Source organism: Anas platyrhynchos, chromosome 20, assembly GCF_047663525.1.
Source record: "Anas platyrhynchos isolate ZD024472 breed Pekin duck chromosome 20, IASCAAS_PekinDuck_T2T, whole genome shotgun sequence".
Taxonomy (NCBI): Eukaryota; Metazoa; Chordata; class Aves; order Anseriformes; family Anatidae; genus Anas; species Anas platyrhynchos.
The window spans coordinates 11,567,826-11,579,224 of NC_092606.1; the positions used below are offsets into that span (position 1 = coordinate 11,567,826).

The 11,399-nt window shown below is 55.8% G+C and overlaps 2 protein-coding genes and 1 long non-coding RNA gene across 5 annotated transcripts; 2 read left to right on the forward strand and 1 right to left on the reverse strand.

The window, feature by feature from the left end:
- Positions 1-185: 185 nt before the first annotated feature.
- TBL2 (transducin beta like 2) lies at positions 186-4,606 on the forward strand. Its single transcript, XM_027445916.3, has 7 exons — positions 186-377; positions 455-585; positions 660-844; positions 1,488-1,639; positions 2,501-2,627; positions 3,507-3,659; positions 4,036-4,606. The coding sequence occupies exons 1-7, from the start codon at positions 236-238 to the stop codon at positions 4,490-4,492; spliced, it is 1,347 nt and encodes a 448-aa protein (XP_027301717.1). The 5' UTR covers positions 186-235; the 3' UTR covers positions 4,493-4,606.
- Positions 2,292-4,036, reverse strand: LOC119713268 (uncharacterized). Its single transcript, XR_005260278.2, has 2 exons — positions 3,714-4,036; positions 2,292-2,925 (listed from the first exon to the last, which is right to left on the reverse strand). It is a non-coding gene; the product is annotated as an uncharacterized lncRNA (long non-coding RNA).
- A 486-nt stretch (positions 4,607-5,092) lies between the features above and the next one.
- Positions 5,093-11,399, forward strand: BCL7B (BAF chromatin remodeling complex subunit BCL7B). Of its 3 annotated transcripts, none has more exons than XM_038165718.2 (6): positions 5,093-5,328; positions 5,592-5,667; positions 5,922-6,018; positions 7,360-7,545; positions 7,780-7,859; positions 10,684-11,399. In XM_038165718.2, the coding sequence occupies exons 1-6, from the start codon at positions 5,237-5,239 to the stop codon at positions 10,741-10,743; spliced, it is 591 nt and encodes a 196-aa protein (XP_038021646.1). In that variant the 5' UTR covers positions 5,093-5,236; the 3' UTR covers positions 10,744-11,399. The 3 variants fall into 3 exon arrangements, with proteins under 3 accessions (XP_038021646.1, XP_038021644.1, XP_038021645.1); XM_038165716.2 differs by lacking the exon at positions 10,684-11,399 and adding an exon at positions 8,315-10,609; XM_038165717.2 differs by lacking the exon at positions 10,684-11,399 and adding an exon at positions 8,315-10,609 and having other exon boundaries at positions 7,375-7,545.

Genomic DNA, 11,399 nt, shown 5'->3' on the forward strand with positions numbered 1-11,399 from the left:
GGGCGGGGCCAGGCAGCGCGGCGGGAGGGGGCGGGAGGGGGCGGGAGGGGGCGGGAGGGGGCGGGAGGGGGCGGGAGGGGGCGGGAGGGGGCGGGAGGGGGCGGGAGGGGGCGGGAGGGGGCGGGAGGGGGCGGGAGGGGGCGGGAGGGGGCGGGAGGGGGCGGGGCGCGCCTCAGCCTCTGTCGCCGTCCGGCGCAGGCGCACTGGGCCCCGCCACGCGCGGTGGGGCGGGAGGATGGAGCCGGCGGCGCTGACGGGGTGGGGGCCGTTGGGGGCCCTGGTCCTGGTCCTGGTCCTGGTCCCGGTCCTGGTCCCGCTGCTGGCGGCCGCTCTTCGTCGCGCCGCCCCGCGGGGGCTGCCCGCCGCGCCGCCAGCTGGTGAGTACCGCGGGGGGCTGAGCTGGGCGGCGTTGCCCCCGTAGACTCCCTGCCCGCTGATTCGCCGCTCCTCCCAGGCCCCGGGGCCAGCAGCGCTGCCGCCGCCAGGCCGGAGGGCCTCAGGAAGGCGAAGTTGCCGGCGCGGGCCCGCAGGGACAAGCCGCAGCCGCACAGCTTCACGCACCGGCTCCTGGTCGCCGCCCTCAAGGTACCTTGCCGTCCCCGCAGCGGCGCTGCCGGGCGCCTCTTGCTCTCTTTCTCCTGACCGCGCGCTCTCCGCAGGGCCACAGCGGCTCCGTGTCCTGCCTGGACTTCAGCAGCAGCGGCAAGTACCTGGCGTCGTGTGCTGACGACCGCACCGTCCGCCTGTGGAGCACCCGTGACTTCACAGCACGCGAGCACCGGTGTCTGCGTGCCAACGTGGAGCTGGACCACGCTGAGCTTGTCCGCTTCAGTCCAGACTGCAGGTGGGGCCAGGCCTCCCTGCACCTCAGCTCTGCCCAGCCTAGGGACTGTGAGAGGTGCTGCTGCACCCCAAGGCCCCGCGGATGGAGCTGCCAGACACATGACCCGAGCCCTGGTTGAAGTCAGGGCTGCATCACCTGGGCTGCAAGGAGGCTGTACCCCTCTAAGAAGTCTTGCAGGGTTTTGACGGTACCACTGATCTGTGGCTTCTCCCGAAAGCAGCTGGCACTTCAGCACGGTGCTTGGGGCATATATCCCAATGTCCAACTTGCTGCCCCTGTGGGAGGTGCTTGTTAAGATCTCTGTCTGCAAGCCAGCTTGAAGTGCTAGGCCTCTCTGGAGAACGGGGGTGAGAGCTCTTGCTGCCTGGGGAGGTTGCTTGAAAAGCCTGCCTTGGCATTTTGCAAAGTGGCCTCCTTTAGAGACAGGAAAGGATCTGGTTTCCAGGTGTTGTTTTCCATTCAGTGTTGCAATTGAGCTAACACAGGGAGAACTTGGTACCCTCATAAAACAAAGCTTTTTATCTGTCACTGTGTATCCCTTTCTCCAGGTGTCACTGAATGACCTATTAACTTACCTTATAGATAGACTGAACTGAGGTATCTTGTTTCTTAATGGTTCAGAGTGACATGTCCTTCCACTTAGGGCATTCATTGTCTGGCTGGCAAATGGCGAGACTATTCGTGTCTACAAAATGACTAAGAAGGATGATGGCACCTTCACCTTCACTGCGACTTCTGAGGACTTCCCAAAGAAACACAAAGCTCCTGTCATCAATATAGGAATTGCAGAGACAGGTATGGTGATGACAATCTGCTTGCTTGTCAAGGCTCTCCAGATCTGCTTTGATTTTCCTTTAAAGCAATGGCTGCTGGGTTTAAAGTGTTAGGGTTTTTGGCTTAATTAAGACCCACTTGATTCTCTGTGTTCTTCCAGATGTTATTTTTTAGCCTTTGTTTACTAGTAAGTAAATAGGAAGGCATAGGTTGCAAAGAAACAATTTTCATGTAAACACAGTATTACCTCCCTGATACACACAATCTTTTTGCAACAGTATCCTTGAAAATCTAAATTAAGAGGTCTTGTCTCAATATTGAGAGCATTTCTGTTCTCTGTCTCACCTGTCTCTTTAACCAGTCAGAAATCTCCCCAGTAAGTTCATAGATTAGGAAGAGTAGGATCTATCTTGGACTTCTCGGATTTTTCAGACCAGAGCCTGGAAGGGAGTTTGTTAGCAGTGAGGGAACTGATGGATGGTTCAGGTATGTGACAATGGGCAGTTGAAAGTGGGTAGATACAAGTTCTCCTCTGCAATAGAAGAGCAGAGAAAATGGTAACTGAGGCCCTTGTTCAGCTGCAGAAGTGAAAATGGAAATGGGTTGGAAAGGTCCTGGGGTGAGAAGCACGCAGCATTGCCAGCTGACAGCTGCTGAAGCCACAGGTTTGAGCATTAAGTTATTAACCAGGAGTTAAGCCTTCTGACACTGCTTTTCACTCTGTGCCAGGAGATCAGCACTCGAATTCTGGTGTTACTTTTGCTTTTCTTGATTGTTCTGGTGCAGAGAGATTGCTCTGCTTAGGGACTGTCCTAGTCCTTTGGAAAGTCTGTGACAGCTTTAGGCCTAGATGCGCTCCTGATCTCTGTCTTTTTTCCCCAGGAAAGTTTATCATGACAGCTTCCAGTGATACTACTATCCTAATCTGGAACCTGAAAGGTGAAGTCCTTGCCAGCATTAACACTAACCAGATGAACAATGCCTATGCTGCAGTGTCACCCTGTGGGAGGTGAGGTGCATGCAGGTATTCCAAGCTGTTCCTGCTGAGAAGTGGGAGGCCACAAGAATAAACAACCTTGCTCCTTCTCAGAGGAAATTATCAGATCATCTGCAGCTTGTTGTTACTATAATGCAGTTTTCTGAGGGTTCCACATTATTTTATTTATTTATTTATTTTTTAAAAAGATTCCTGCCCCCGAGAACAGTCCCTCCAGGAGTGCTGATTCCCACCTGCACGATCTCAGACGCTTAGTGGTTTGTCATTGTGTCTCAGGAACTGCTGTTCCCGTTAACCATCTCTTGAATACCTGAGGGAGAGAACAGTACTGGCTTTGGGTGGCAAAGTGGGTGGGCCAATGTAAACAGTGTGTACATAGCAAATAACATTTTTAGTGCAGTTTTTAACCTTTTAAATGTTAATTACAAAATTAAAATCTTTATTACCTAAAGGTTGTTTATCAGGAAAATCTTGTTCTCAGCTCTGTCTCTAACCTGTTGCTGTAGCAAGCCTGTTAGTATGCACTGATCCCACTGAGTTCGGGGATCACAGCACTTAGGTTTTTTACTTTGTCTGAGTAGTTTCTCAATGTTAAGTTGTTGAGTTGCTGCTCTTGTCCCTGGTGGCCTTCCTTGGCGTTCCCTTTACTAGTCTACCAGTGAAAACTTTTTCAGCAGATCAAAGCAAAGTTCTGAATGTAGGTGTCCAGATAGGATTGACTTCACAGAGCCCGCCCTTATGCGTTCCTCTGCGAGGCACCCTGTAGGACTGCAAGTGGCCTCTGCCTCCCTCAGAGGAGAGCTCTGTGTGGCTGTGGCTATAGAGCTCTGTGGCCCAGCCAAAATAACAAATTTGTAACAAATACCCTGTCTCACTCTTTCTTCTACCCAGGTTTGTGGCATCGTGTGGCTTTACCCCTGATGTAAAGGTGTGGGAAGTGTGTTTTGGCAAGAGTGGAGACTTTCGGGAAGTGATCAGGGCTTTTGAGTTGAAAGGCCACACTGCTGGCATACATTACTTCTCCTTCTCTAATGACTCGAGGCGGTAAGTTAGTGTTATTTCACTGCCTGAAATAGCACCATCAGGACACATGCTCACCCCTTCCAGTGTGCCTGAGCAGCTCATCCAAACAGACTGCAGCCCTGCACAGTGTGGGGAAACTCTGCTGTGTGTGTGCTCCTGGGAGCACAGGGAGTGCCTTGGGCCATCTTCGCCTTCCCCAAGGGTTTCCTCCTGGTGGGTGACCGTTGCTGTAGAAAGAAGGATGCATACAGGCATACACAGGTATACACATGCATACAGGCTCACGCTGCCCAAAAGAGCACTCTATCCACAAAGGAAAGGATTCCTTCTTTGCAGATGTGGAAGGGGATTAGGGGGATTTTTCCTTGCAGTCATGTGGTTTATGTCCTGCCTGTAGGATGGCGACTGTTTCGAAGGACGGTACATGGAAATTCTGGGACACAGATGTGGAATATAAGAAGCAACAAGATCCATACCTGCTTCTGACAGGGAAGTGTGAAGTAACAGAACCATGTCACATTGCCCTGTCCCCTGATGCTCATGTCGCAGCCATCTCTTGTGGTACAAGCATTATTGTGTACAACACTCGAAGAGGAGAAGAGGAGGAGCGCTTTGTTGGTGTTCATGGACAGTGCATAACAGACTTGGCTTTTGACACTAGCAGCCGCTACCTGGTGTCTTGTGGAGACCGGGCCATCCGCGTGTTCCACAACACCGCTGGCTACCGGGCGGTAGTGGAGGAGATGGAGACCATGCTGAAAAAAACTTCCAACAAAGCCACCCGAGAGAGACTGGAGCAGCAGATCACCAGTGCCAAGAAAGCACTGGCAGCAATCTATGGCAGGAAGCACTAGTCCTCTTTGCCCACAGTAGCATTTTCCAGTTCCCTGCAGTTGTAGGGAGCAGTGTGCTGCGGCTGGTTTTTAATAACACTGAACAATTTGTAATAAAAGAGCTCTTTGACTGCTCACGCAGAGCCTTCCTTCTGTGCTTTCCGAGTGTGGTAATACAGAGCTGGATGATGCAGGGCTGACGGGGGGTGCGAGAGGCGGTCTCGAAGGGCCTCTGGCTGTCTCCGGCTGCTTGCTCCCACCCAGCGGTCGCTGATGTTGCCGGGGGGGCCGTCGTGGTCTCCCCGCCTTCACGGGGCGGGCTGTTTCCACTCCAGAGAGCCGGCGGCGGTGGGGGCTGCGTGCTGGCAGCGGGGAGGGAGCGCAGCGCCGGGCCGCCTCCCCGGCCCCGAAGCCGGCAGCGGGGAGGGGCGAGGGGGCGCTCCACCGCACCGGGGGCTGGGCGCGGGGACGCCTCCGCGGGCACGGGGCCCCGGGCCGCGGCCCCGCCCCGGGCCGGCCACAGCTCAAGATGGCGGCGGCCGCCTCGCCCCACCTTCGCGCCTCCTCCTCCTCGCGCGCCGGCGGGCGGGGCGAGCCGCGCAGGCGCAGTGCGCGCCGCTACGCTGAGGCCTCCCTCCTCCCTTCCCCCGGGCGCGGCGTTACGCGTTGACGCAGCGCGCGGGGCGGAGGCGGGGCGGAGCCTGCGCATGCGCAGGGTGCGGCGGCGGGTGCTGCGGAGCCGGGGCTGCCGGGGCTGCGGGCGCCATGTCGGGCCGCTCGGTGCGCGCCGAGACCCGCAGCCGCGCCAAGGATGACATCAAAAAAGTGATGGCGGCCATCGAGCGCGTCCGCAGATGGTGAGGGGCGGGGCCCGGGGGGGCGGGGCCTGCCGACCCGCAGCCAATCCCCGTGCCACGCGGCTGTCGGCGGAGCTGCTCCGGGGCCGAGCCTCCAATCGGAGCGCCGCGCGGGGCGGGGGGCGGTGCCAGGGAAGCGGCGGCCAATTGGCGCGCTCGGCCGCTCGGGAGCGGGGGGGGGTTGGAGCGGAAGCGCCGGTGACGGGCGGGCCGCGGGACCAATGGCGAGCGGGCGGCGCGGCGCTGACGGGCGTGTGGCGCAGGGAGAAGAAGTGGGTGACGGTGGGCGACACCTCGCTGCGCATCTTCAAGTGGGTGCCGGTGGCCGACAGCAAGGAGGTGAGCGCCGCCCTGCGGCAGCCCCCCCGCCGGTTTCCTCGCGCTGCCCGCGGCCCTGCCGGCCCCGCAGGAGCCGTCCCGGCCGGGCTCTGCCGCCCCCCCCCCCCCCCCGCCCCGCCTCTTCCCTCGCTCCCGGCGGGCGCCCGCGGGCTGCCGGCACGGGGAGGGAGTGGGCCTGGGGGGCGGCCTCTGCGGGGCGCGTCCCGCAGCCCGGCCCCGTCGCCTCGCCTTGTGCTTTTCTTTCTTTCCTCAAGAAAGAGAAATCCAAGTCAAGCAGCAGCAGTGCCCGAGAGCCCAACGGTTTCCCAGCGGACACTTCTGCCAACTCCTCGCTCCTCCTGGAGTTTCAAGGTGAGCCTGGCAGCGTCTGCTTCCCTGCCGAGCGGGGGGAAGACTCCAAGGCCTTACAGCGGGGGGGGGGTGTTGCTGGCTGATGCGTGCTGCCTGGTGGGAAGAGCAGCACACATCTTCAGCGCGGGGTTGTGCTGTTCTACCTATTCCACTTCTGGACTGTTCCTGCTGAAAATGCTGATTCTTGCCGTCAAAAAGAATCATAATCAGCCGCTTCTGGAGTGTTTCTGTGAGCAGTTTAATGGGGAACTGGAGGAGTGGGGATTCCTGTTCCCACTTTGCAGTCCCTGCTGGGGGACAGATGAGTGGCTGCCTGCAGCTGAGGCCCCTGCTTACTGTAAGGACTGGCACAGACTTTGGGATGAAAGCACAGAGGACCTTTGGTTGCTGCCAGACTGAGGGAAGGCAGTGTAAGATGATAAAGGAGAGGTTTTCTGTGAATGTAATGCTACACCTCCCTTGTTGCTGGATGTGCTGCAGTGGCAAGATGGGCTTGTTTCCTCTTCCCTGGTACTGTTAGCGTGCTTTGGCTGGGTTGGCGTGGTGATTCAGGGTTTTGCTTTCAGACCTGCTCAGACCTTTCCTTGTGGAGCAGCATCTCTGTCCTGCGGGTTGCTGCTTGTGATCCAGGAGTGCTGTAGCAGCGACGAGCAATCTCTGATGGAGCTGATCAGTGCACAAGCCCGCTGCTGGAGCAGAGTGTATGCCTGTCCCCAGACAACACAATCAACCCTCATTGTGGCTAAGGGACATCAGGCATTGTGTTGGTGCTTCCAGTAGATGCAGTTAACAAGCTAGTACTGCAGGTCTACAGTTTACCCCCCATGGAACAGCTTTACCTGGAAAAACAGGATTGCCTTCCCTTGTGGGGCAGGTGTGGAGTCTTGCTCTGATGTTAATTTGCTGCCTTGCAAACAGAAGAGGTACAAAACTCTGGTACAGAAGCAAGAGGCCTCTTGCCCTGAAATGCCCAGGTGCAGGTGCCCACCACAAGCTGCAGACATGAGATTTTGCATTGCAGAGCTTTGTGTCACCCTTGCACATTGTGCTTATTTTTTTTTTCTGAGTAGACCCAGGTTGCTTTCCTCTGCCTTGCTCAGCCTCTCCAGTTCCTTGGGCAGAAGCTCCCTCTCTTCTGTGGGGCAACTGTGGATCTGGTGCTAGTTGTGTCCCAGTGGGGAGTGCTGCATCAAGATGCTCTGACTGTTGATGAGTGACTGTGAATCCTTTGTGTGAATGCCACTGACTGTTCTTCTGTTTCCATGAGCCCTCCATGGCCCTGGATCTCAGTGCTGCCTTTGGTTGCTTGTGCTGCTGGATCAAGGTACTCTTCTTCACTAGGTGCTGTTTCTGCAGATGAGAACAGTAACCAGAGCTCCCTGTCGGATGTCTACCAGCTCAAGGTGGACAGCAGCCCCAACTCCAGCCCCAGTCCCCAGCAGAGTGAGTCCATGAGTCCTGCCCACACATCTGACTTCCGCACGGACGATTCACAGCCACCCACACTGGGACAGGAGACTCTGGAAGGTGGGCTCTGGGACAACTGGGCATGGCTGCTGGGCTGGGAAGAGAGGAGGTGGCCAGCTGAGCCAGGGAGGCAGGGGAAGGCACTGCCGGAAGGCCTTGTGACAGGGCTTGTGTCTTTCTTATAAGGCGGGTGACTGAGGCACCTCTGCTGGAGGTCTCCTTTCCTGGCTCAGTGGGCTGGGTACCACTGTGCTTCTGGGTCTGCACTGTTGTTAACCCTTCTGTTCCTTCCAGAGCCATCCCTGCCTTCCTCAGAAGTTGCAGATGAGCCTCCCACTCTCACAAAGGAAGAACCGGTCCCCCTTGAGACTCAGGTAAGGGAAGGAGGATTGATACCATGTTAAAATGTGCGTGCACCAAACTTGCCCTTTCATCCCAGGGCACCTTTACTATTTCATTAGTTGTCTATTGTAGCAGAAACATCAAGATGTATAGACTTGCTCTGCAGTCCCAAACTGCCCCCAGAAGCTCCCCAAACCTCCTGGCTTTCTGCAGGGTCCTGTGGTTTAGTTCATGTTTTAGGGCATAAATTGTGTGTGGAAAATGTGTGGAGATGGAGTAGAATAATGATTATAGCTGACTCCAGGACTGGGGTGGATTCTCACTGCTAATGCCCAGGAGCTCATTAACAGCTTGGCTCCTGCTGAGGCTGCCTCAGGAAAACTCAGGGTGTCCCCGCAGGGTGAGAGACAGCCTTGTCCAGCAGGTCAGCACGGCCTCGTGGGCGCAGTGAGCTCCTGTCACTGCCAGTGACCTCTGGGTTTTGCAGGTAACTGAAGAGGAGGAGGACTCTGGTGCGCCACCTCTGAAGAGATTTTGTGCTGATCAGAACTCTGTGTGCCACACGGCCTCGGAGAGCTAGCCTGCCCGTCCCTGGGGAGAGCCTTCGCCAGCCCCTCGCAGAGCCGCCTGCCCTCCCCTGGGGGCCAGGGTGCTTCCCCCCAGCCTGCCCTTCCTGAAGGACAGGGCCCTCCTGCCACCTTGCTATCCAGCCTGCCCTGCCCTCAGGGGCAGGAGCCTCCTGCCAGCCCCTGCAGAGGCAGCCTGCAAATGATTCCCCCGGCCAGATGGGGCTGCCACCAGTACCTACAAATTTGCCTCTATTTATTGGCTCCCACTCTCCCTGCTGACCTGTACTATAGTGGTGTGGGGTCTCTGGTGGGTGGTCTGCATGTACAGAGGGAGGGATCCTTGGGGCTTCCCAGTGTCTATCACCCCTATGGCGCTGGCAGATGCTGTTTGCCTGTTTCTGGATCTCATGACTGCCCTCCACACCAGCTGCTGCGTGCTGGGAACCAAAGAGCTGTGTTCTACCTGCACGAAGTGATTTGTCTGCTCCCTTGTGACCGTAGGCTGGGGTGTTCCTGCCATAGGTTTAAAGTGCAATGAAGGGTGGGGGGAGAGCACCCTGGGAATAAAAACAACAGCCCTTCATGCTGCTGGGCAGGGATCCCATGCTGGGACGCTGTGCAATAAGCTGCTAGTTTAAGCCATTAGTATTGGAAGAGAGAGGAGCGCTACCACTGTGGAGGGCAGGTACTGAACACATCGGCTTGCTTGCTGCTGCTCTGCTGCCAGGTCCTCACAGAGCCTCGGCTGCCCTCTGCAGAGGGTGGGTAGGGGCTGGAGCACAGAGAGGCTGGCAGGGGAGGGAGCAGCCAGTGTGGCCGTGTCCTGACTGGGTTTGCACCCCACTCCCCTCCTGCTGCCCTGCACCCTGTGGCTGGCAGAGCAGGGGGAGCTGCCCCTGAGGTACACCCTGTCCGAGCAAGATGTAGGAACCCCCAGGGAGCCCTCCCATGCCCATGTCCCTAAGCTCCCCGCACCAGCACCCTGGCCCACAGCACTGCACCGGGCCTCCCCGCCACCACTGCATGTCCTGCCGAGTCTGTCTGTGATCGAGCCTGGCGAAGCCGAAGGTGTGGCCGCGCGTGGAAGTGAAAAGATATTTTAGCACTGAATAGAATATTTTTAAAATTAAAACTATTTGAAATACAGTGCTGGGTGACTGTGGGGGCAGGTGGGAGATGAGTGCTGGGGTGGGAGCTTGGGAATGGGTGGCGGGCAGCACTGGGATTTGTGTCCACCCCCCAGCCTCACGGGACAAGCTGTTGTGGAGCCCTCACTCCACCAGAGTGGGACTGGTGCCCCCTTCCCAGACCACAACTTGCAGGCCTGCTGCCTATTGCCTGTCTTTCTAGTCAAGCCCAGTACCCCTTGTCAGGAGGTGGGCTGGTGGCCATGGGGCATGAAACCCAGTGGGGCACAGAGCCTGCCCTTCCCAGACCTGGTTCCAGCACATCCACATGGTGCTGCCACCCCCACATGCAGCTGCAGGGGCCTCAACCAAGGGGCTCGGTGCGGAGGCAGCTCAGCTTTACCATTGCCAGCGCTGTGTGGTGCATGCAGTTCCAGTGGGCTCGTGAGCTGCTTCTGCTTCACCACCAGGCTCCAGTCTGTGTTCCTGCAAGCTGCGCCTAAATCCAGTGGTGTCCCGCATAGCCCCACAATACTGCCACAGTCGTGTCACAAAACTTGTGGCATTTATATCAAATGGTGATGAAGAGGAGGTTCAAGGTTGCTTTTCAGTTATGATAGTGCTGGAGATAATTTTGGAACGCCTGGAGAAACCAGTCCTGTACATGGACACTTAGAGCAACCTTGTGCATAGTCAAAATGGCTGGGTTGCGTTTTGCACGCAGCTTTAAGATAACGTTTAGAGATGGATCATGGATATACTGAAGTGGCCACACAGGGCCAGGGCAGCTGGACTGTGATAATTCATCAAGGACACAGCTGGGGAGTGTCGGCTCACCCAGCCAAAGGTGCTGTGGTGCAGAGGCTTGCAGAGGAGACCGTCACCTCTACCTGTACAGTGACTGGCACATTCAAGAGCCTTGCCTTCCCACGTAAGCCTTACCTTATGCAAAAGAGCCCAATAAATTAGGTTAATTAACATGATGTCCCTGGGTATCTTTGCAACAGTCTGTCTTTGATTTGTCTTTGTGCATTGCAAGTAATGGTTTTTATTTTCCATTTATTAAATGTAGTGTATAAGCCTGAACTACGGGTGTATGGTTCCTTTTGTTACACTGCCATGTATAATTGCCAAGTGTTTTTAATAATTTCTCATTTCAGGATCCTGATGGCCAGACAAGAAGGGCAGCTGCTGGTAGATTTGAAAACAAACCATCCTGATGTAGTTACAGATATTAGGAAAATAGTTTTAGGAGAGAGATCCAGAGGGAATGCTTCTTGTAATCAGAAAAGGCGGAGATGAGCTTTCTAAAGCAGTGTGTGTATTGCTGAGTTCAGGAGGAGGAGGAGTGAGGATGGAGATAGAGGACAATAATTACTGTTGCCAATAGCATGGTATTGGCCTGGACATATTGCTCAGGGAGTGCATTGTCTGCACGGAGACCGGCAAATACTTCATGAAGATGCAGCAGTAGAGTCACTTTCTGTGTGTTATTAAAATGCAGAGCTGTGGAGGTCCAGAGCATAAAAGTGCATTCACAAAGCTACATATCTATAGCATGATCACTGGTTTGTCCCACAGGTCTGTCATTTCCATTTTGCCTATTGCTCCAAGTAGAGCTGCTAGACTTCTCAGGCGAAGGGAAAGCTGTGCCAATGAGAATGAGTGAAGCACTGAGAAAGTTCTGCTGAATTTTGAAAGGAGAGCAAAGGAGACTGCTTTGAGCACTGAAGAGCACCACATGCAAGATGCCATTGCCAGGATTTTAAAGAGAGAAAAACTGATGGGTTGGAAAGGTCCTGGATTTCAATGAGACAACACACATTGAATTTATGAACTCTATAGAGAATGTCTTGGAATATATTAGCAAAAAACA

Excerpts from the sequence above, each read along its gene's own strand:
- BCL7B (XM_038165716.2), top strand. The coding sequence starts at position 5,237 with ATGTCGGGCCGCTCGGTGCGCGCCGAGACCCGCAGCCGCGCCAAGGAT. Across the intron at positions 6,019-7,359 it reads GCTCCTCCTGGAGTTTCAAG|GTGCTGTTTCTGCAGATGAG; the intron begins GTGAGCCTGGCA and ends CTTCTTCACTAG. Across the intron at positions 7,546-7,779 it reads GGGACAGGAGACTCTGGAAG|AGCCATCCCTGCCTTCCTCA; the intron begins GTGGGCTCTGGG and ends TGTTCCTTCCAG.
- TBL2 (XM_027445916.3), top strand. The coding sequence starts at position 236 with ATGGAGCCGGCGGCGCTGACGGGGTGGGGGCCGTTGGGGGCCCTGGTC. Across the intron at positions 378-454 it reads GCCCGCCGCGCCGCCAGCTG|GCCCCGGGGCCAGCAGCGCT; the intron begins GTGAGTACCGCG and ends CGCTCCTCCCAG. Across the intron at positions 845-1,487 it reads CGCTTCAGTCCAGACTGCAG|GGCATTCATTGTCTGGCTGG; the intron begins GTGGGGCCAGGC and ends CCTTCCACTTAG.